Source organism: Nilaparvata lugens, chromosome 1 (assembly GCF_014356525.2).
Source record: "Nilaparvata lugens isolate BPH chromosome 1, ASM1435652v1, whole genome shotgun sequence".
Classification (NCBI taxonomy): Eukaryota; Metazoa; Arthropoda; class Insecta; order Hemiptera; family Delphacidae; genus Nilaparvata; species Nilaparvata lugens.
In genome coordinates, this window is record NC_052504.1 from 99,753,284 (window position 1) to 99,775,491 (window position 22,208).

The 22,208-nt window shown below is 36.5% G+C and overlaps 1 protein-coding gene across 1 annotated transcript in view; it reads left to right on the top strand.

Moving 5' to 3' along the window:
• Positions 1-22,208, top strand: part of LOC111057201 (4-hydroxybutyrate coenzyme A transferase) — a 57,196-nt gene extending 34,988 nt beyond the window's left edge. Inside the window, exons 6-9 of the mRNA XM_039419819.1 lie at positions 5,461-5,676; positions 10,535-10,672; positions 13,482-13,613; positions 21,838-22,208. Coding sequence (XP_039275753.1) covers positions 5,461-5,676; positions 10,535-10,672; positions 13,482-13,613; positions 21,838-22,022 — 671 coding nt within the window. The 3' untranslated portion in view covers positions 22,023-22,208. The remainder of the gene's footprint in view (positions 1-5,460; positions 5,677-10,534; positions 10,673-13,481; positions 13,614-21,837) is intronic.

A 22,208-nucleotide genomic window follows, 5' to 3' on the forward strand; every position in this document is an offset into this window, starting at 1 on the left:
GAAAATTCTCATTCCTATAGCACTAGAAACAATAGGAAGATCAATATGTCGCATAAGAGATTGGTTGCACAAAACCTGATTAAATTATAATCGTGATTAATTTCACGAAAACCAATCACAGAAGGCTTTATCGAAAAGAACGCATCTCTTATTGGTTCTCTTCGAATTAATCGCGATTAAAATGTAACTGGCTTTTATGCAACCGGCACAGTCATTGACAAGTTTTGAGATTGTTATCCAAAAAAATGTTAAATAAGTTACTACCTGAATTTATAATTGAGTATGGATTAAATGTAATTTTTTTGTCAAATGATTGTAGAATCAACTAGTATAATAAATAATTTGAGTAACATAATTTTAATATGCACTTTGAATTAAAGTTATTCAATCCATTTGACAGTTGGATCTCATAATATTTCGATCTTAAATCAGACTATCCTATACTATTAAACGAGCAACTTCTGTTTATATGTTTGGATGTTTATATGTTTGTATTTCACCGGATCTCGAAAATGGCTCTAACGATTCTCACGAAATTCAGAACATAGTAGGTTTATAATATAAAGATTCGATTGCTTAGGTCTCATCCCTGGTAAAACTCGCTGAAGGATATTAAAAGGATAATGTATTATTCATCCTTGGAAAAACAGTGATAATAATTATTTCGTCGTCTGTTGGTGATGGAAGTGAGTGAGCGAGTTCATGTGTGTGGACTGTGTCAAAATTATGACTCAGCTGTTGAACTTTTGTAATCATTCAATCAGGTACTTAGTGTTGGTTGCAAAAAAGCCGGGTTATTTTCAATCCTGATTAATTCCAGTAGATCCATCTTTTTGAAATGGTCTTCTCTGATTTGGTTCACGTGAAGTTAATCAGATTAAGATTTAACCGGCTTTTGTGCAACTGGTCTTTGTGAGGGAAATTTTTGCATTCCTCTGGGAATTAATCTCAATTTACTGTGATTAGATAGAACATTTCTGTATGAATGTTATTATAATTTCTTCTTTCGTAATACATTTTTTATGCTTTTGTACTCCAGAGCGAAGCTCGGTCCCCGATATTTTATATAATGCCAGCTGTGATAAGAGAGTCGAAATGTCTTGAATGATAGAAATTCCAATAAAGGAGTGATAAATTGCCAATATCTGCTTTTATGTAAATAAATCAACGAAGACTTGTTCCAACCTGCAAGCTTAGTTGAATTAGAATAATATGTTATTCATAATGGAGGAGCTGGGTAGAAAAACGACCCGAGGCCACTCGTGTCGTTTTTCCGCAACATGATTCATTCTATCCGCCATTAAATTCTGAACAGATTGGTACATAAAATGATGTTGTATCTTGAAAAATGAGTGAGCTGTGAACATTTTTTGTTTGTGTGGCAAACCTGAAATTATTCAGCTGACAAGCGTGAGTCGCACCAGTGAAATCCTTATTTTGTTTCCTTACAAAAGAAGAAGCTGATTGATTGATTGATTGAGTACTTTATTTATTCCAGTATATACTGGCTTATACACTTATATACAATAGCTCACAATACAGCAAACTTATAGATAAATTTACATAATATAGACTAAGAAAAAATTATTGGACTGTATATGATATGAAAAAAGCAATTTGGAATAACTATACAAGATAATATTGTAATGCATCTACAAAATTGGCGAGCTTTGGACATATCAATGTTCATTTCTTCGGAAAGAATATTTAAAATCTCCTCCCAACTAACTCTCTACCAATGAATGGTATAAGAAGATCATTAATACATCCAGGGAACCAATTATCCTCTAAATATGGAAATAATGAAGAAGACGCTCCTGAAGAAGAATCCGATGCTGAAAACATTGGGGTGTATGAATTTCCCGAAAAATCAGAACATACCATGTAACATCCAGAGTCTTGATTATGGGAAGAAACGTGTTCAAGAAGAAATATCATCTTTAATTGTTCACTTTCAAATGACATTTTTTTAGATCTTTATCATCACCTACTATTAATTATCCAATATCATGAGCATATATTATCATTATCACTACTCTTGATACGGGTTTTTCATCATTTTATTGAACCTCTGAACATGTAACACCAGGGTTATGGAAAAACGCCTTAGACAACACACCTTATATCCATTAATACAGTTAGCCTGGGATTACTGGCTAATTATGATTAACAGCATTGAAAATAGTATAAAAAGATCAATAAAGTTCAATACTTGCAAGTATTGCATTCTGATGAATAATGTAGATGTGTACTAAATATGTCAAACTCATTTACGCAAAACTTGATTTCTTGACTCAGGTCGTTTTTTCCACCCAACTCCTCTATTATTAATGCAGACAGATTCATATGAATTTCCAATTTTAATTGAAAGCTACAATCTATGTTCTAAAATAATTCTGAAATAAATCACATATTCACGAAATCAATCACTGTCTATTGACAAATTACAACCTCCCTCTATAGCGCACCTCGAAACGTTCTCTCTCTATTTCGCCTCTAAGCGGTAATCACTCTCTCAGCTCACCGGTTCAAAAGTCCAATTCCCCTTTCCTGAGTGATTCCGCTATTCTAATGATCATTGATCTATAATTATTATCGAACGAAAATTATCCAAATTAAAAAATGCTGTAAACCACCCCGAGATTTCTGCTACTGCAAATATTGACTACAGGGTAAACAGCTAACTGGAAGTTCGATGAGCGCTACTATTCAAACGTTTACAGCATTCAATTTGGAATTTCGTTTAATAATAATAATTCATTCATTATCATTTGAATAATTGCAATATCTCAGTAATTTACATCTGTAGACTGGCTGGCCGCTATGGCTTCGTATAAAATGAGCGCTGCTATCCAGAGATTGTCAGTTTGGTGTAAGGGTAAGCATTCCTGACGGCAATTAGGAGGAACCCGGTTCGATTTCCGGGCTGACAAATAATTCTTGAGAAAAATAAAAAGTCTAAGAAATTGTCAAAAATTACAGATGTTATTGAAAGTTAGAAAGATCGGTTTCGGTTGTTATACCATTGTCAATCTCTGATAAACAGATTGACAATGGTGTAACAACCGGACCGGTCTTTCTAACTTTCAATAAAATCTGTGGTTTTTGACAATTTCTTGTGTCTTATTTATATGAATAATTAATTACCTCAACCTCAACTTCTCAATTACACAAGAAGTCAATAAAGAGAAATTTTTTAATAGTAGCGCTCATCGAATTTCCAGTTAGCTGTTTACCCTGTTGTCATATTGGCTAGCAGAAGTCGTCGGGGTGATTTACAGCATTTAATTTGGATTTGCGTTTAATAATAATAATAATTAATTCATTAGCATTTGAATAATTGTAACATCTCATTAATTTCCATCTGTAGATCATTAAACTGCTGATTTTGTTGAATTTAATATGGCATCAAGAAAGAATTCCTTCACAATGGAAGGAAAACATTATCATTCCTTTCCACAAGAAAGGCTGCACTTCAGACTGTGAAAATTATAGAGCTGTATGTTTGTCCCAGCTGGGTATGAAGCTATACACAGTCATTCTGGAGAAACGCTTACGCAGGGTGGTGGAAGAGGAACAAGCGGCGTTCAGACCAGGTAGGCAGACCCAGGAGCATATTTCATCTCTCCGAAATATAAGCTCGAAATTCATTGAGAGAGGGAAGAATGTTTACTGGCTCTTCTGGATCTGAGGGCTGCATTCGACACAATTCCAAGGAAGTGGATATGGAAGGTGTTGAGTAATAGAAGAGTACCTCCCAAACTTGTGAAAGCCATCAGAAGTGTAAATGAAGGAATGTCAGCCAAAGTACGAATTGGAGGAGATGTATCAAGAGCATTTCAAATGGAGAAGGGTGTGAAACAGGGAGACAGCCTCAGTCCTCTTCTATTCATCTTAGTGATGGATGATATACACAATATATGCAAGAGGAGGACACATAACATGGTTGCAGGATATTGGAATATGAGACCAATTGGTACAAGAGTCCTCCTATATGCTGACGATATTGTTTTGATCTCTGAGTCTTCAGAAAAACTCCAGCAAGCTGTGACGGAATGGTCAGAAGAACTGAAAGGAAAAGGAATGGTTCTCAATGTAAGGAAGAGCAAAGTGATGGTGGTCTCAAAGGTAGGAGGAGAGAATGTGGAAATTAGGGTTGACGGAGAGATGCTTGACCAGGTGTCGAAATATGAGTATTTGGGTGCGTGGTTCTCTGAGGATAGAAAAATAGATGTTGAGGTGCTGAACAGGGTAAGGAAAGGTTCACTGGCTGTATATTTGGTAAGAAAGAGATCAGTAAGAGGATAAAGAACCAGGTATACAGATCAATAATTGAGCCAATCTACTGTACGGAGTGAAAGCTGGCCCATGAGATCATGCCATGAAAATAAAATAAGAACGGTGGAAATGAAATGTCATAGAAAAACATTGGGAAGACAAGGAGGGATAGAATACGAAACACCAGAATAAGAGATGAAGTTGGCATGAGAGATGTAAGTGTGGGATAGAAATGAGGCAGCTTAAATTGTATGGACAGCGGATGGATGACAGTAGAAAAGCGAAACAGTTTGTGAATGTGAGAGTGCAGGGAAGGTGAACTGTAGGACGACCGAGGTACTCATATGAGGACAGAATGAGGAGATTGGAAGGAGAAGAGGGAAGACTGTTCCGGAGATGAGAAGAATGGCGATGGACAGACGGGTATGGAAGAACTGGGTCGAGGCTACCCCAACGCTGTAAACCTAGCGCCGCAGTGCCGGATGGTTTCTTACAGCTTGGCGTTGTTGTCATTCGAGATGGTGTCTGGCTTGGAAGTGTTTCGGCCGCATTGCAGGATGACTGTTAACGGTTGCCGGAAGATCAACAGCTGTTTTTTTTGTTATATTTCGTGATAGAGAAATTCTGATTGCAGATTCGTTCTCACCGACCCCAATTTAGCCTAAAGCTCAGAATGTCAACAATGTTTTTAATATTGAAAATCATCATGAAAAGTCATTATATTTTAGTACACCACGTTCTGGTAACTTTTTACTGGTGACTGGAGTTATTAATGACACACAAAAATCAAATAATCGTGAGAAAGAAAACTGCTGATGAATGCGAATAAGACCGCCACTCCATTGTTCTATTGTCTCGGCTGCTTGCTGAGCTGGCTGGAGGGATCAAATAAAACCGACTGGTTTGATCTTTCGTCTGTCCGCTAGGCGGAACTACGCGACCATTGCTGGGTGGAAGTGTTACTGCGGCCGCTCGCATTCTCACCAACGCTGCTATTATTTGCTGTCTCAGCGCCTAGTCCGATTCAGCCAAGCAACCAGCCTGCACTGCGGAGCTAGGTTAAAGGCATAGTGGGGAGAGACAGAGAAGAAGAAGAAGATCATTAATGTACTTGAGCGGGATGTTTAAATTGCTACAGCGAATAGACTATTGTTTCAATTTAGACTTGTTGGCGTTTTACAGGTATCGGCGCCATCCCAGATGCAGTGCTGGAGCTCCTTGGCGGGCACAAGGACCTCGGCATCCACTCGGAGATGTTCGCCAACGGGGTGGTCGAGTTGGTGGAGCGAGGGGTCATCACCAATGCCAAGAAAGCGGTCGGCAAGGGTCGCATTGTCACCAGCTTCCTCATCGGCAACAAGCGGCTCTACGACTTTGTCAACGACAATCCTTTTGTCGGTGAGTGATCGGTTAGGTTAGGTTAAAGCTGCGTACACATATTCGTGCTTCCAACCCGCACCGAGCACGCTCCTCCCTCGTACCGCCTTCGTACCACCATCGAACCACAGTCGGACCGCCCACGCACCCATCATGAACGTTATGGAAGATGTTAGATCTTCTCGCGTTCCCCGGTCGAACTACTCTTGCTCCCCGGTCGATCATCAATCGCTCTGCTGGAGTGACGTTCGGTTGCGGAGCAGAGCGAGAGTCTGTACGCACCTTAAGATGCTGCACGGTTTGAAAAACATACGACTTTTTTGCCGTCTTTATAAATTCTATCAGATTAAACAGATAATGTCTGTCAAGTTCCGTTTAATCTGGAAGATTTCATAAGGATGGCAAAAAATCGATCGTCCAAAAAATCGATGTTTGTATAACTGGCCTTATAGATCTATTAGATTGAACATAACTTGAAAACCATTATGATGTATATGCAAAGTTAGTAGACAGAAGGTTGGTCACTCATCTATAGTATTTTAGTTGAAATACAATTGGAGTGGGGGAACTGCAGTCGTGACGTAGGCTGTAAGTACAGAGTAGGCAGAATATCGCATTCTTGAAAATCATATGGTGGTGACGTATAGTCAAATTATATAACACAAACATTTTCTGACATGCTAGCTTCCTGATTCTGCCTTACAATAATTATCAAAACATTTATAAATAATACAAGCATTTTGCCATGTAGAAGCAAAAACCCCACCTCCTAACTTTTTCAAACCCTTAAGGTTTCTTCATCTTCTGGGTCGTGTTTATATTTTGTAGTTTGGCTATACATCAACTTGTGAATTTTGGGGATGAGATATTTTGATTCTCGTAGAACAAGAGTGCCCGATACCAGCATGTGTTCAGTGCATTTATATGAATGAAATTTATCGGGATCGGTTTATCGGTTTATTGCAATGCGTTGGTTTATCAATATTTTTTATGCGTTAATCTGAAATTATAATAGTATAACGTTGTCTACTAACGCTTTTCCAACTTATTAACTTTTTCGTGTCACGTTTTTAGATTCTGAAAAACTTCATTTTATTCATACAATTTGAATGAACTTTAAATATTTAACAACATCATTAGAATCGGTGATTCATTCGCTATAAGTATGGAGAATTTTTAAGTTCTAGTTCAATCTTAAGGAGATTAAATGACGATATATTTGAAGATACAGTGAATAAACTGTATGCTCAGTGTGGTTACTCTATCACATTTTTACTACACGAGGCGTCACGCTGGCGTTCCCCCCACCACTTTGAATCTTACACCTGTAAGTGATCAACCTTCTGTCTACTAACGTTGATGTATAGGCCTATGTGTAATCAACACATCATATTATGTTTGTCAAGCTCCATTCAATCTGGTAGAATTTATGAGGACTGTAAAAAATCATTCCAACGTCCAAAAATTGATGTGTATAGCCAGTTACTCACATTTTTAGATTAAACGGAACTTGACACACATCATCAGTTCGACATCATTTATGTTTAATCAAATAGAATTTAAAAGGACGCCAAAAATCTTATCTGCGAAAATCGGTGTGTGTAACTGGCTCAATAATGAGGTTGTTATATGCCTAATTGTTAATACCTTACTGTTTTATTGCGTGGATTTTCGTTTAATAATAATCAATTTATTTATTAGCATTTGAATGAATGCAATAACTCGGTAATTTCCATCTTCTGGAATCTAGCCGTACAACTCATTGCCAGCACATGTTAAGGCTCTTAAGGGCGAGGAGTTAAAGAGAGGGAAGAGTTGTTGAATGTGTGCCCTTATTTTAGTGTAGAATTCTTTCTGCATTGTGAAATGCACAGAATAAGTAGTTTTGTTTGTTTGTAGTTTTCTGCTCGTAAGCAGGTCCTTCTATATGGCAGCAGCCCTCCACTCTCTTCTATTCTCTGCCAGTCGCTTCGTTGTATAGTAGCTCATCCCTCCTTCATGTCGTACACATTTTCTATCTTCTTCTCCCTCTTCCTCTTCTTCCCTGAATGGTCCCCCTCCATGGCATCCACCAACAGCATTGCCGTCTCATCCAATGTCCCAGCCATCTCCTCTTTCTCCCTTTATCACATCCAGCAGACTCCTTCTTTCCCCAACCTCCTCACACCTCCTCGTTTGTAACTTTATCCCTCCAACTGATCCCCTCCATCCTTCTCCATATCCACATTTCCAATGCCTCAAGCCTCCTCTTATTCTCCTTTCTCAGCGTCCAAGTTTCTGCACCATACAGTGCCACACTCCAAACATAGCACTTTATTAGCCTTTTCCTTAGTGTCTTGTCCAGTTGGCTAAAATAATTCTCTTTTTCTTATTGAATGCTGTTTTTGGCCATAGCAATTCTTACTTTGATTTCTTTGTTGCATTTCATATCCTCTTCCATTATGCTTCCTAAATACTTGAAAGATGATACCTGTTCAACTGTTCACCCTCCAGTACAGCATTCCCCATTCTTGCTTTCCCTGCACCAATTCTCATGCACTTTGTCTTCCTGACGTTTATCCTCATTCCATACCTCTCACAAGCCTCATTCACATCTCTCAACATTCCATTCATCATTGTCCAGCTATCAGCCAAGATCGACATATCATCTGCAAATCTTATGCACTCTATATGTCTTCCTCCAATGCTGACTCCTCTTTTGCTATCCAAGTAAATTGATAAATTAGGAATTGGAAATCATTGAAAAATCCTTATACCCCTTTATATAGTCGGTTAGTAGGATGCTGAAAAATGAAATGTAATTGTCTCCTTATCGGCAACAAGCTTCTCTATGACAATCCGTGATGATTTTTGGGCTTTGCTAGGTTAGGTTGAGTAGGGTGATCTACATACATGGGCTTGGTTAGATTAAGAATAAGAATTAATCAATTGTGTGAAATGCTGTTTTACTGTTGTTGAACTAAATATTTTTAATGCCGCCTCCACACTCTTGCCAAGTGCGTACAAATGTGACAAGGCGCGAGAGTGTGGGTGACACCGCTCGTCTCCACACCGCCTGTGTAGATGTATATAGCATGCCACTTGGTATGCGACTTGGCGAGAGTGTGGCGCCGACATAATACAAACAACTGTACTTGGAGATTACAAAATACACATCGACCCACACTGTCTCACCTCAAGGGTTGTATTTTAGAATAGTTTTTCATGTACAGTACGCGCCCGTTGCTCTGCCTCCGTGACTTTGAAACTGCATATTGGCAAGTCATCCCAGATGAAGGAAGCTCCCTACACACAGAGATTGTTCATGAATTGATTGATTGAGTACTTAGATTACAATATATTTACTGGCTTATAAACTTATATACAATAGCTTACAATACAGCAAAATTTACATAATATAGACTAAGAAAAGGTTATTGAACTGTATATCATATGAAAAAAGCAATTTGGAATAGCTATAGATAATATTGTTATGCATCTACATAAATTGGCGGAGCTTTGGACATATCAATGTCCACTCTTCGAAAAGAATATTCAAAATATCCTTCCCACTAACTCTCTACCAAATGATACAGTTGCTACGAATCAACAACAAGAAAGAGCATGTTGAACAAATCTCAGCTGATTTTTGTTGTGCTAAAAGGACGTAGCTACAAAAAGCCACCTGTGTATCTTTTCGGATGCAAAATGTTGCTTTTGAGAAGATACAAAAGAACATCTGTTGCTTATGGAAAGATACATTGAAGCTCCTTGTGTATCTTTTCTGAAGCAACATGTTGCTCTTGAGAAGATACAAAAGAGCATCTGTCGCTTATGGAAAGATACATTAAAGGTCCTTGTGTATCTTTTCAGATGCAACACGTTGCTCTTGAGAAGATACAAAAGAGCATCTGTCGCTTATGGAAAGATACATTAAAGCTCCTTGTGTATCTTTTCAGATGCAACACGTTGCTCTTGAGAAGATACAAAAGAGCATCTGTCGCTTATGGAAAGATATATTGAAGCTCCTTGTGCAGCTTTTCGGATGCAATATGTTGCTCTTGAGAAGATACAAAAGAGCATCTGTCGCTTATGGAAAGATACATTAAAGCTCCTTGTGTAACTTTTCTGATGCAACACGTTGCTTTTGAGAAGATACAAAAGAGCATCTGTTGCTTATGGAAAGATACATTAAAGCTCCTTGTGTATCTTTTCAGATGTGTTGCAGACCTCATGTTTCTTGGATGAGAATATCAGTCCTTATTGTACCTATAGTGAGGTCCACGTTATAATGGCAGTGAAGAAAGATAGCAGATCAACGTTGCCGATCCTCTGTCTTGTCAATGCCTTCTATAGACGGTAGCTGATACAGGTTTATTGATGTAATATTAACTGTTCATTCTCGTTTAAAATAATCAATTATATTTTATTAAGCAAGAAATTATATTTTTCAATAATTCCATTATAAATTTTAATGATAGAGATTAATTATTTTGTTGATCAATTATTAATTCGACGTTGTTAAAAGATGATCCAGCAACAGAGTAAAGCGAGAAAGAATAGCGCTATCCGCTTTGTTGAATGAATAGACAAGGATAGCAATAACGTTACTAATCAAACACTGCCATTGTAACGTGGACCTCACTATATTTGTGATAATTTCATGAATGGATCAAGAGGGATGATGAATAACTGAAATTAGACTTGAGAATGAGTGGCTGATATAAAATGAAAGAGAAATGAAACCTGAATCACCTGTTAAATCTATACTAAGAACCTACCTTGCTACTTACAATTTTCTTGTCTATCAGAAGAGGTAGAACTTCCGTTAGGAACTACACCATAATAAAGGTTAAATAATTTATAATAATTAATGTGTTTTAATGTTTTTTTTCTTTAGAAATGCGTGAAGTGGACTACACGAATAGTACATTTGTGATTGCGCAGATGCCAAAGATGACAGCCATCAACTCTTGTATTGAGGTCGATCTCACTGGTCAGGTGGTGTCGGACTCCATCGGGCCCAGGATGTTCTCAGGTATACGACTCAAATTTGTCATTTTCTTGAATAAGTGTCATATTTTCAATGAAAGATTAGGCTGAAAGCTTACACCGGTTAGTTAAAACAACACTAGTCACGTTCAGTCATAATACTTCACATAGTTGCTTATGAATACAAGTCTAATTGCAATGACTAATCAGTGTGAGTTGCATCACAGGAAAGTATTGTGACTAAACGTGTCTGATCATGTCATGTCTTGACTAACTGGCGTGCGCCTAGATTTCATCTTCGATGAAATGAGAGGTAATACAGAATGACAACGAGAAACAATTACATTCATGGTCCATAAATACAGGTCATGACACGATCCCGTGATGCATTGCAAAATCGCCATTTTGTGGGGTAGGCCTATTCAAGTTCATCAATTTCAAATTTATCAGCTGTAATCATTATAGATTAAACAACATGATTGTGTTATTTGTAATTTTTTCAATGAATATTGCTAGGATTTGAATTGTAAAATAAATTCTTCGTACAGAATAATAGTATTTAGATTCCAACTAGGAACTGAATTGTTGATATCTAGATTTGATTGATTGGGAACTTTAAACTTTCTTTAGGTTAGCCTCTTGTCCCAATGCCTTATGAATCATAACATTTTACAAGAATAAGAACAATTTTTTATAATGAATAAATGAATTATTGAAATTTCATTATTAAAAAATCGAAAACCTGAATTTACATTTTATCTGAACAAGAATATTTTTTAAATGAATAATGCAAACTTAATGAGAGAGGCAACTGTTGATTCTATCAAATCATTCACTGGAAGAGATAACAGAATTGATCTCGTCAGCTGGTCATTTATTATATTTCCTTCGTGTATAATGGAAATTTTCATAACCGCAAGGAAAGTTGTGTGAGTGCGCCACACCAGATTTTTCATCATTGTTTAAGATATCAATGTGTCGGCCCCATAGGTTACAACTGGTCTCTCTGGCGACATGAACAGTTTTAACGTTAAATGGCATATACTCACAACTATTCTACTCAAGTTGAATAAATAGTATCTTGAAAAATTAATATTGTTTTTCATTTCTAAAATGCAAAAGTTTCACGTGGTCACCCTGTACTTACAACAAAATTATCAATCTTTATGTTTTGAGGAGAAACTGGTTTATTTTATGAACTGATTCATCCGAATCATTTATCAAATAACTGAATCATCTGAACCGATTTATCTTATGATACTCTAATGTTATCACACTGTCTTAGTGTCGGTTGCACAAGAGCCGGTTAAATCTTAACCGTGATTAATTTAACGAGAACCAATCAGAGAAGGCCTTTTTTAAGACGGCTTCTCTGATTGGTTCTCGTGGAATTAATCACGGTTAGAACTAGAATTTAACAACATTTTGTACAACCGGCACTTTGATATGAACTTCCAAAGTGTTCAGGATATTTTCACTTGAAATGTGAAAGTGCAACTTAAGTTTGTGCTTGATTAATCACAGAATACAATACAGAATGGAAAGCCGGCTAGTATCCTGACGCCAGATCTGCCATCTTGAAAGAAAGTTCAGAATTGTAAAAGTATAGAGATGGGAAGTTCGGATCACTTTACTGAACCGGGTTAATCGGTCTCGTTCACTGCCGCGACCCGTTCAAAAGACCCGGATAGCAGTAACTAAATTTCTAACAAGATGGTGAAGTCACGTGACGTGGTCTTGGTGCACTCAAGTCTTGTTGGCGTCATGTAAAATGCATTGTTTGGATCGATACTTTCCATTCTGTATGTATTCTGTGCCACAATGGCCAGTTGTGAATTGAATTTATTTGTTTCCAACAAAATACAAACATACAATGTGCACATATACAGCATACATAATAAAATAAGTATAAGTTCACAATTATTGAAACTACGCTCACATGAACCAGGTTTGTTTGTAAGTCGTGAGTTCGAATATTGTTATTAAATAAATTTAAATAGATAAATAAAAGAAGGAAATCAAATTCGAACATAGATAAAACCACAATGTTCCAATTGAGTATTGGATAGAATATAAAGGTGCGTACAGATTTACGCGCCGCGAACATGATCAATTCACTTTTAATCAGCTGATGCCAAGCTTTTTGTATCTATATCTTATACCGTTTCTGTAAAAATACAGATATAATCAGCTGATTAAAAGTGAATTGCTCATGTTCGCGGCGCGTATATCTGTACGCACCTTAAGAAATTAATTGAGAATTTTGAGAAAACATTGATATACTTCTAAAGAAGGTAAAATATTTGAGTAAATATTACAATGGAAACGAAAGATAATACTATATGCGGAAATAAAACTCTTGATAATTCTTCAACTAAATTATAAAAATAGCTTCAAAATATAAAACTGAGAGAAAATAATTAATATAATATGTTAATGACAATTTTCTAACGTTGTACAGTTTTATTGATCCAAGTTTATACAGTTATACATTTCATCTAAGTTTATTTGATGTTAGATCTACAGTTTTATTTTTGATCTAAGTTTGTACAGTTTATTGAAAGTTCTTTATTTTCTTTATTATTGATTCATACAATAAGTACCGGTACATCATCAAAATGATAGGAAGAGAAAAAATAAGGTAACCTTGTGCTATTGCTCTCCCAAATTCAGATAAGATTACACATAGTCCGAAATAGGTCAAGTCTTGTAGTTGTTCACTTTACAAAATTTGTCAGTCCTTAATGGTTTTCACAGAGTATATTTTTTAGTTTATATAGTACAGTTTTTTTTATCCAAGTTTGTACAGTTTTAATTTGATTGCAGTTTTAATTTTGTTGTGATTTTGACGTCAGGTTTCGGAGGTCAGGTGGACTTTATCCGTGGCGCGTCGGAAGCACTGGACGGAAAGGGCAAACCCATCATTGCAATGACATCAACCAATCCCAAGACAGGCGACAGCAAAATTGTTCCGTTCATCAAGGAAGGTGAGCTCCATGCATATTAGTTCTATTGATTCATTCATTTAGGTCCTCCAAGTCTCGACTACCTTAGGCCCAACTCACACTTAACAGTGGAGTCAGAAATTGCCATAGCAGCTGCGTGTTTGTGAGCCGGATGCCGGATAGAACGCACAACTGACTGCCTCACTCTATCGATATTTTCTGCAGTTCTGATGGTTCTTTGAAGTCCATTTCTGGGTTTAGTGACACTTCCACACTCCTGAATAGTTAACCCCGACAGAATCGAATTATGGCCAGGAAAGAGTCTGTGAGGAGAATTTCAAATAGAGCGCGGAAGGTGATGGACCATTAGAAAAGAAGCTCTTAACTGCGAAGGCCCGCTGCTCTCTAGACTGGAGCATGATGGCTATTCACTTGAGGGAGGATAAATTTGACAACTTCCTCTTCCAGATGCGCCCCCTTTTGCCCCTCTGCACGACCAATTTAAGCACGGGATTTTTTTCAAATCAGTAATAATAAATAAATAGATAATATTGAAAATGAAAATACTACGTGTTATATGTGCGCCGACGATGTATGTTTGAACATTAAAATTGATCAACAATTGAGTGAAGCTTTTCTAAAGGAAAAAGTAGATATTATGACTGACTGGTGCAACGCCAAAAAATTAGCTCTTAATCTGAACAAAACACAAAGTCTATCAGTGCCATATAATATGAATTCTTCGCACTCAGTTAAATTTTTAGGTATTCGCATCCACAGCAACTTGAAATGGAATTCTCATATAGACTATACTGTCTCTAAAGTTACCAGAGGTGTCTTTATGTGAAAAAATAGAGAAATAGTATCAGTTAAAATATTATTGAATGTATATTATGGATATGTCCATTCACATCTGCTATATGGAGCTATCATATGGGCAAATTGCAGCTACTCCTTAAACCTTTTTACTTTCCTTGCCCTATTACCATAGGTAAGGAAAGTATTGCTTTCCAAAAAAAATTAAGGTACCCTAATTTCAAGTTTTTCATACGTTCAAGGTCCCCTGAGTCCAAAAACATGATTTTTGGGTGTTGGTCTGTGTGTGTGTGTGTGTGTGTTTGTGTGTGTGTGGTGTGTGTGTGTGTATGAGAGTATGTGTGTATGTCTGTGAACACGATTACTCCATTCCTAATTAACCGATTGAAAAGTCATGTCTGAGGCCCTGAAATTGATCAGTGCGACCTGAAAACTCTGACACCAGACCTGAGCCAGCCAGGTCACTCGATATTATTATTATTAACCGATTGACTAGAAATTTTAACTTAAGGTCCTATACCATGAGGATCCGACAATAAGAAATTCAATAAAATTCAATTCAAGATAGCGGAAAAAATGGCGTATATTACTAAAAAACCATGTTTCCCGAAAATGGCTCTAACGATTTTCTTCAAAATTATACCATGGATAGCTATTTATAAGCCCTAACTTCTGACATGAGTCTCATTTCTGGAAAAATTGCAGAGTCTCCGTAATATTCTTGAGAAAAATGGCGGATAATTACTAAAAAACCATGTTTTTCACGTTTTTCTCGAAAACGGCTTTAAAGGTTTTTTTCAAATTCATACCCTGTATAGTTATTTATCAGCTCTATCAACTGGCATGAGTCTCTTCCTGGAAACTAATGGGGGGTCCACCCCATCTTTGAGAAATGGACTTTGTAACCTCCCTCTCGTGCATGAGGTAGAGCAGTATTAAAAAGAACACATAGTCGAGATATTTCATCTGTAGAACAGCTGTTTTGACGACTTTTAAAAAAATCATCTTATTTCACAATTCACACAAAGGAAAAAGTACTCTGAAAAAATTATATAATACACATAAACAGTAGTCTGATCGTAGTTTCATATGTTTCCGCTAATCGTCATTATGTTATTCCCCTAAATTATTCTCGTTTAGAATGAGGCTTACAGTTCAATGAGCAAGGAAAGTTGTGTGAGTGTACCACACCAGATTTTTGTATTACAAAAGAGAGCAGTTAGAACTATTTGCAATGAACGAACCACCTCTTCTCATTACAAGCCTTTATTCATAAGACTGGGAATTATGAGTTTGCCATGTATTTTTTATATACCAATGCTTGTTGTTTGTGAAGTCTAACTTAAATTTATTCTCTAGTCATTATAATGTCCTATCTCATTACATACGGAATCGATTAAACATCCGAAATGAATTTCACTATTATAGATCCAGTCATACTAGTTTTAAGACCTGGGCAATCAGATTTTATAACCACCTACCATTAGATATAAGAGAACTACCACAGAAGGAATACAAACAGAAAATTGAAAAGTTCCTATTGAAGAAATATTTTTTGAACGAGCGAAGTGAGGTCTAAGATTCAAGTCGACGGTTTGGCATTTCTCTTAATGTTTAAATGTTTACATGTTTCGCATTTACGGCGAAACGCGGAAATAGATTTTCATGAAATTTTACAGGTATGTTCCTTTTTTAATTGCGCGTCGACATTTATACAAGGTTTTTGGAAATTTTGCATTTCAAGGATAATATAAAAGAAAAAAGAAGCCTCCTTCATACGCCAATATTAGAGTAAACTCAGACTATAGAATTATTCATCATAAATCAGCTGACAAGTGATTACACAGATGTGTGGAGAAGCCAGTCTATTGCTGTATTTCCATAAGGTCTATATTTCCATCAGGTACTGGTGGATGAGAATACTGCGTGAGGTCTACTGTTCACAGGACTACTAGTATAGCCTAAGTACTAATAGGTATGTTCCTTTTTTAATTGCGCGTCGACGTATATACAAGGTTTTTTGAAATTTTGCATTTCAAGGATAATATAAAAGGAAAAAGGAGCCTCCTTCATACGCCAATATTAGAGTTAAAATCATACTATAGAATTATTCATCATAAATCAGCTGACAAGTGATTACACAGATGTGTGGAGAAGCCAGTCTATTGCTGTATTTCCATAAGGTCTATAGTTTCAATCAGGTACTTGTGGATGAGAATAGTGCGTGAGGTACAGAACTACTAGCATAGCTGTTTAGAACAGTATCACAGAATTACTACAGAAGGCTAGCGGAATAGACATACTGTTCATGCGTATCGAGGTAGTTCCTTTGCCAGATTGTAGACTGCGCGCGAACCCTACTCCGGTCTCGCTCACCCCCCTTCCGCACTCCGTCCTCACAACAACTCTATCGCCCACTCCACTGACAGGTAGTCACCCCTCACTCCTTCACACTCACACACACGCACACACACCACACAGATGCACACACACAGTCACTCGGCACCAGACACCTGTCAACATGTGAAGCAATTATAGCAATTATAGGACTATTGTGATAATAATATTATTCAACTGCCTTCTGTTTTCTTTGCATTTCATCCCAACATTCTCACAGCTGAATCATGACTGTATCATTTATATTACTCTGTGTTCTGTAAGAATGAGAATTCTATGTAAAGAAGAAGTAAAGAATAAGAAAAAGAGAAGTAGAAGAAGAAGAAGAAAATATGAAGTTTTCAGTTCATCATCTTCTAAATATTTATTATTTTCTATCACTATTGTATGTATATCTTCATCTTTCTTATCCTCTTCTCCTCCTTCATGATCCACTAATTCTTATTTCTCTCATATGCTACTCCTTCTTCTTCCACTATCTAATCTTCTTCATGTTCTACCACTTCTTATTTCTATCTTGCTACTCCTCCCCATTCTTCTCTTTCTTCAATGAGAAGAAGAAAAAATAAGAAGGAGAAGAGGAAGAATAGAATGATGGAGAAGAGGAGAAGAAAAAGAAGAAGATGAGTAGATGATAAGAATAAATGACGATTTTGAGTAAAGAAAAAGAATAAATAATAGAACATGATGACAAAAGATAATAGTAAGAAGCAGAAGAAGGAGAAAAAGAAGAAGAGCTACAACTGATGATGAAGAAAAATAAGTAGGAGATGAAGATAATAAGATAACATGAGAAGAAGAAGAAGCTGATGTATTACTATTATTACATTCATTTAAACTACATAAGTCACCCTATCCATAATATTTGGTGAAGCTGAATTTTTGCAGGATGTTAGTATACATAATTAATAGCCTGGAATCACAATATACTCATTTTTCTCTCACTTGCTCTATAAGGTCAACTTTTAAAGATATCCAATACTCCAGAATCATTACCCGAAAAATGTTGCGTTTTCGGAACTAATTATCAAAACTGCCCTTTTTCACTATCTCGTAACTGGACTATTATTAACTAATGAGCTGTTTAACATGCATTTGAACCTGAAGATCTGAATTTATCACTTTTATACCCTGGCCACCATGGGCGCCGACTTATCAAAATCTTTGGGTGGGCTCTTGGTTATGGGGTCTGGGGAGGGTTTTTTCCATATAATTGATCAGAATTTTTTATGGACTCAGCCCCCCCAAAATATTTTTGGGTGGGCTCCACAGCCTACCTACCTACCTACTACCCAGACCTTATGGTCGGCATCAGTGCTGGTCACTTTTTGAAACTGAGTATCGTACCATTATAATATAATGGAGAACTTCGTTTCTCTGTACCTTTTTGGCTATTGCATTTTGTGTTTCACACAGAAAGGACTTGTCACGGTTGATTATAAGAATCGTTCAATGGTGGGTGTTGAAAACACTGATGTCTCTCTTGAATGCTTGCTACCATCGGACTCCCCATGCTTAATGCCCCAAACAGAAAACTCTAAGGGTGTAACATCCGGCTGTGGGCATATTGTTCCATTCAATTAACTTGGTAAACTCACACAGAAAACACACGCATTCATTAGATGTCAATTAAAGGAAGAATTTAATAGATTTTCATGAAATTTGACAGGTATGTTCCTTTTTAATGCGCGTCGACGTATATACAAGGTTTTTGGAAATTTTGCATTTCAGATAATATAAAGGTAAAAGGAGCTCCTTCATAAGTCGATATTACAGTAAAATTCGATTAAAGAATTATTCATCATAAATCAGCTGACAAGTGATTACACAGATGTGTGGAGAAGCCAGTCTATTGCTGTATTTCCATAAGTCTCTAGTTTCAATCAGTGATGAGAATACTGCGTGAGGTCTACTGTTCACAAAACTGCTAGTAGTTCTGTGAACAGTAGACCTCGCGCAGTTATACACCAACTATTCATTTGATCAGATCATGCTTACACAAATTTAATCATCATATAACGCTCTCCGGAATTTAGCGCGAGAAAACCAGAAGACATCTAGGCGCCCAGACGAGCTGTTATAAGTTCTTTGCATCCTATTTATTAGGATAAATGATCAAAACTGTTTAAATAAGGAATGCCGATATCCAAAAGCACAACTTTTACAGAATTTACAGTTTTAAATGTAAGGCGATTGTACATTAAATCTTTATTGATCTACATAAAACTACTAAACTTAAAATTTTATCAGATATTTTACATACCTATCCTACACGGTATAGAGCTAACTTCGGTTTTGCGACGCCGCAGTGGTTCATGGAGTGGAGCTGAGGACACCTTTTTATTTGCTCAAATGGTCTATCGTAATTTGCCCGCTGAGATAAGAACTGATATGGATGAATGCAGTGTGGCTGCATTCAAGAGTAAGGTGGAGGGTGGCTATACCGCCTGGGCTGGGAGTCGTCAGAAAGCCTGCTTCAGTCTGTTTATTGGCACTAAGATCATCTCTATTAATTGATAGCTTTTCTTATACATACATAGATTTTTTTTCATTTTTGAGAGCTTATAAATTTTCATAACTTACCTTTCTTCTCTTTATATTTACCACATACTTTATTTAATCGTTTATAGATTTACACATCTTCATTACTATATTCTTTTCAATAGTCACTGTGGAATCGGCTGTTTCTGTTCCTCGGTAACTTTTTATATGAGAAGCTACCATTATTTTTACAATAAGTATATACAAAATATATTCCACTCATGCAATCTCAAGAATTTATTCATATTCCAATTCTCGAATCTGTATAATAATATATATGTTACTCTTTTCAATCTTTTTCTGGTTAGAAATTTCGTCAATGTACAATGTAATAGGTAATTTTTAATTTCATAATTATAATACAAACTATCTTATACTTACCTTCTTCGTGTTAAGTCGGTACATTCTATTACCTATATAATTTATGAATAGACTATTGGCTACCCACTGTAACAGGAACCCACCCCTACACTCAGACGAATAGTCTTGTAGGGGTATTCCAGTAAAACATGCTCTGTATTACAATGTAATCTGTTTTTTTGTATGGAGTAAAGAATATTTGAATTTGAATTTGATAACACTCACATCATAAAAGCGTTATAAACTGAATAAATTGCAATTTTAAAAAATATCTTAAAATATGCCCAACTATTCTCTCCGATTATAGGAAAATAATGTGGAGTTTGGAAGAAATTGGATTTACCACATTTCATTTTCTGTTTTAAGTGTATGAGAGTTAAATTTCTAGAATAGAAATGCCCTCCGAGTTGGTTGAAGAGTTGTCATCCTTTCGTAGTCTTTAATCAGGCATTCAACCAATCCACTTGTCTTAGAGAATTATCATTTTTTCAGAAGGAATATAATATATTGTAGGGTACTATAGTATGAAGTACTATCATACATATACTTTTCATTAATGATTCATTTTTATTAAACATTATTATTGGATCATGAAGAGTTGTTTTCCTTTTCACAAATAAAAAATAAAGAATGAGAGTTTAACAATAAGAGAACAAGTATCATTTGAGAATTCCTCTCACAAATTATAAATGAGAAATATGTGTTTCACAATATGAGAGCAAGTATTCAATACAATTCTCAATAATTACTGAAAATTCCCCACGCGGTATGCATGCTTTAATATAATTATATTGACCCTTATATTTTGTTGTAGTTTCTAATTAGAGAGATTCAACCAGAAACTATTTCCTGATCAAGTATATGGAAGCCATAATTTTTCTGAAAAAAGAGATTCTCCTCCTAATAATAGTTAACAATAGTTAACACTCACACTTCCTCCTACTCCATCACCTCCTTCTTCCTTCTTCTTCTCTTCTTCCCCTCTTCTTCTTCTTCTTCCTCTTCTTCTTCCTCTTCTTCTTCTTCCTTTCCTCTCTTCTTCTTCTTCTCTTCTCCTTTCCTCCTCCTCTTCCTTCAGCTCCTCCTCCTCCATTTTTATCTTCATTTTATTCATCTCCATCTTATTCTTCTTCTGCTATTTCTTCGTGTCTTCTTATTCTTCTAGGAGGAGGAAAAGAGGAGGGAAAAGAAGAAACAAAGAAATAGCAGAAGAAGAATAAGGAGAAGAAGAGAAAATGAGATGAGAATGGAGGAGGAAGAGGAAGAGAACGTGAAGAAGATGAAGAGCTGAGAATAATAATAAAATCTTCTTATTTTTCTCATTATCTTATCATCCTCCTTTTCTTCTCCTTATCATATAAAGAACTTATCATATCAACATTATAGAAAAATAGAAATTATATATATTCATAATTCAGCTCTAGTGTTGTCAGAGCAGAAAGCTGCATGTCACAAAGGAATGAAATTGTTTGTCTTTTATAATAGGCCACTAATTGGCCTTTGGTTGTGCTTGCAATAATTATTATTGTTGAGGCTTCCTCAGAAATGAGTTGAAAGCCTGGCAGGCTGCCAGATGCAGCTATAAAAAAACCGGATCAAAAGACTGACACTCTCCTTCCATATTCCCATGCCAGCCCACTTTTCTCCTTCCACTCATTTCAAGCCGTTACAAGCGACTGTTGACATGCTTATGCGATCTGGTGGGACAATGCAGAACTAACTTATGCTAACTTATGCGTGATATTATAAATGCACTACGTTGTTATTCTCATTATAGGAGTTTTCTCTGACAGTATCTTAGCATAAGGTTGGACAGCATAGAATGATGTGATACTATTTTATGGTTAGTGTTAAGTTGTATGATTTGTATGTATATTGATAGTGACAGTACAATATTTTATATAATGTGTCTTGGGCAATAAATCAATTCGAATTTGAATTAAGTATCTCTGACGCACTCTGTAGATGTGCATATTGCTCTTGTTGTCTGATCTGGTCACTAAAACGAATCTTGAATATTTTGTTGTGTTGCTTTTGCAGCATGATCTGGAGAATAAATCTTGAATCTTTTGGTGTGTTTTATCTTGAATAAATCTTGAATCTTTTGTTTTTTTTATCTCAAATAAATCTTAAATCTTGTTTTGTGTTTCAGGCGCAGGCGTGGTGACGTCACGCGCGCATGTTCACTACGTTGTGACCGAGCAGGGAATCGCGTCGCTGTTCGGAAAGAGCTTACGTCAGCGCGCCTATCACCTGATTGAGATCGCGCACCCCACACACCGCGAGGCGCTCGAGAAGGCCGCCTTTAAACGGCTCAAGTGCATGCCGGCGCCCTAAACTTGCCCAATGTGCACTATTCAACTCAAGTGCATGTCGGCGCCCTGAACTTTCCCAATGTGCACTATCTAACTTTCAACTCAAGTGCATTCCGGCGCCCTGAACTTGCCCAATGTGCACTATTCAACTTTGAAGTTTTGTATCAAATTATGGTGTTGTGTATCAAGTTCAGATGATACTGTATCA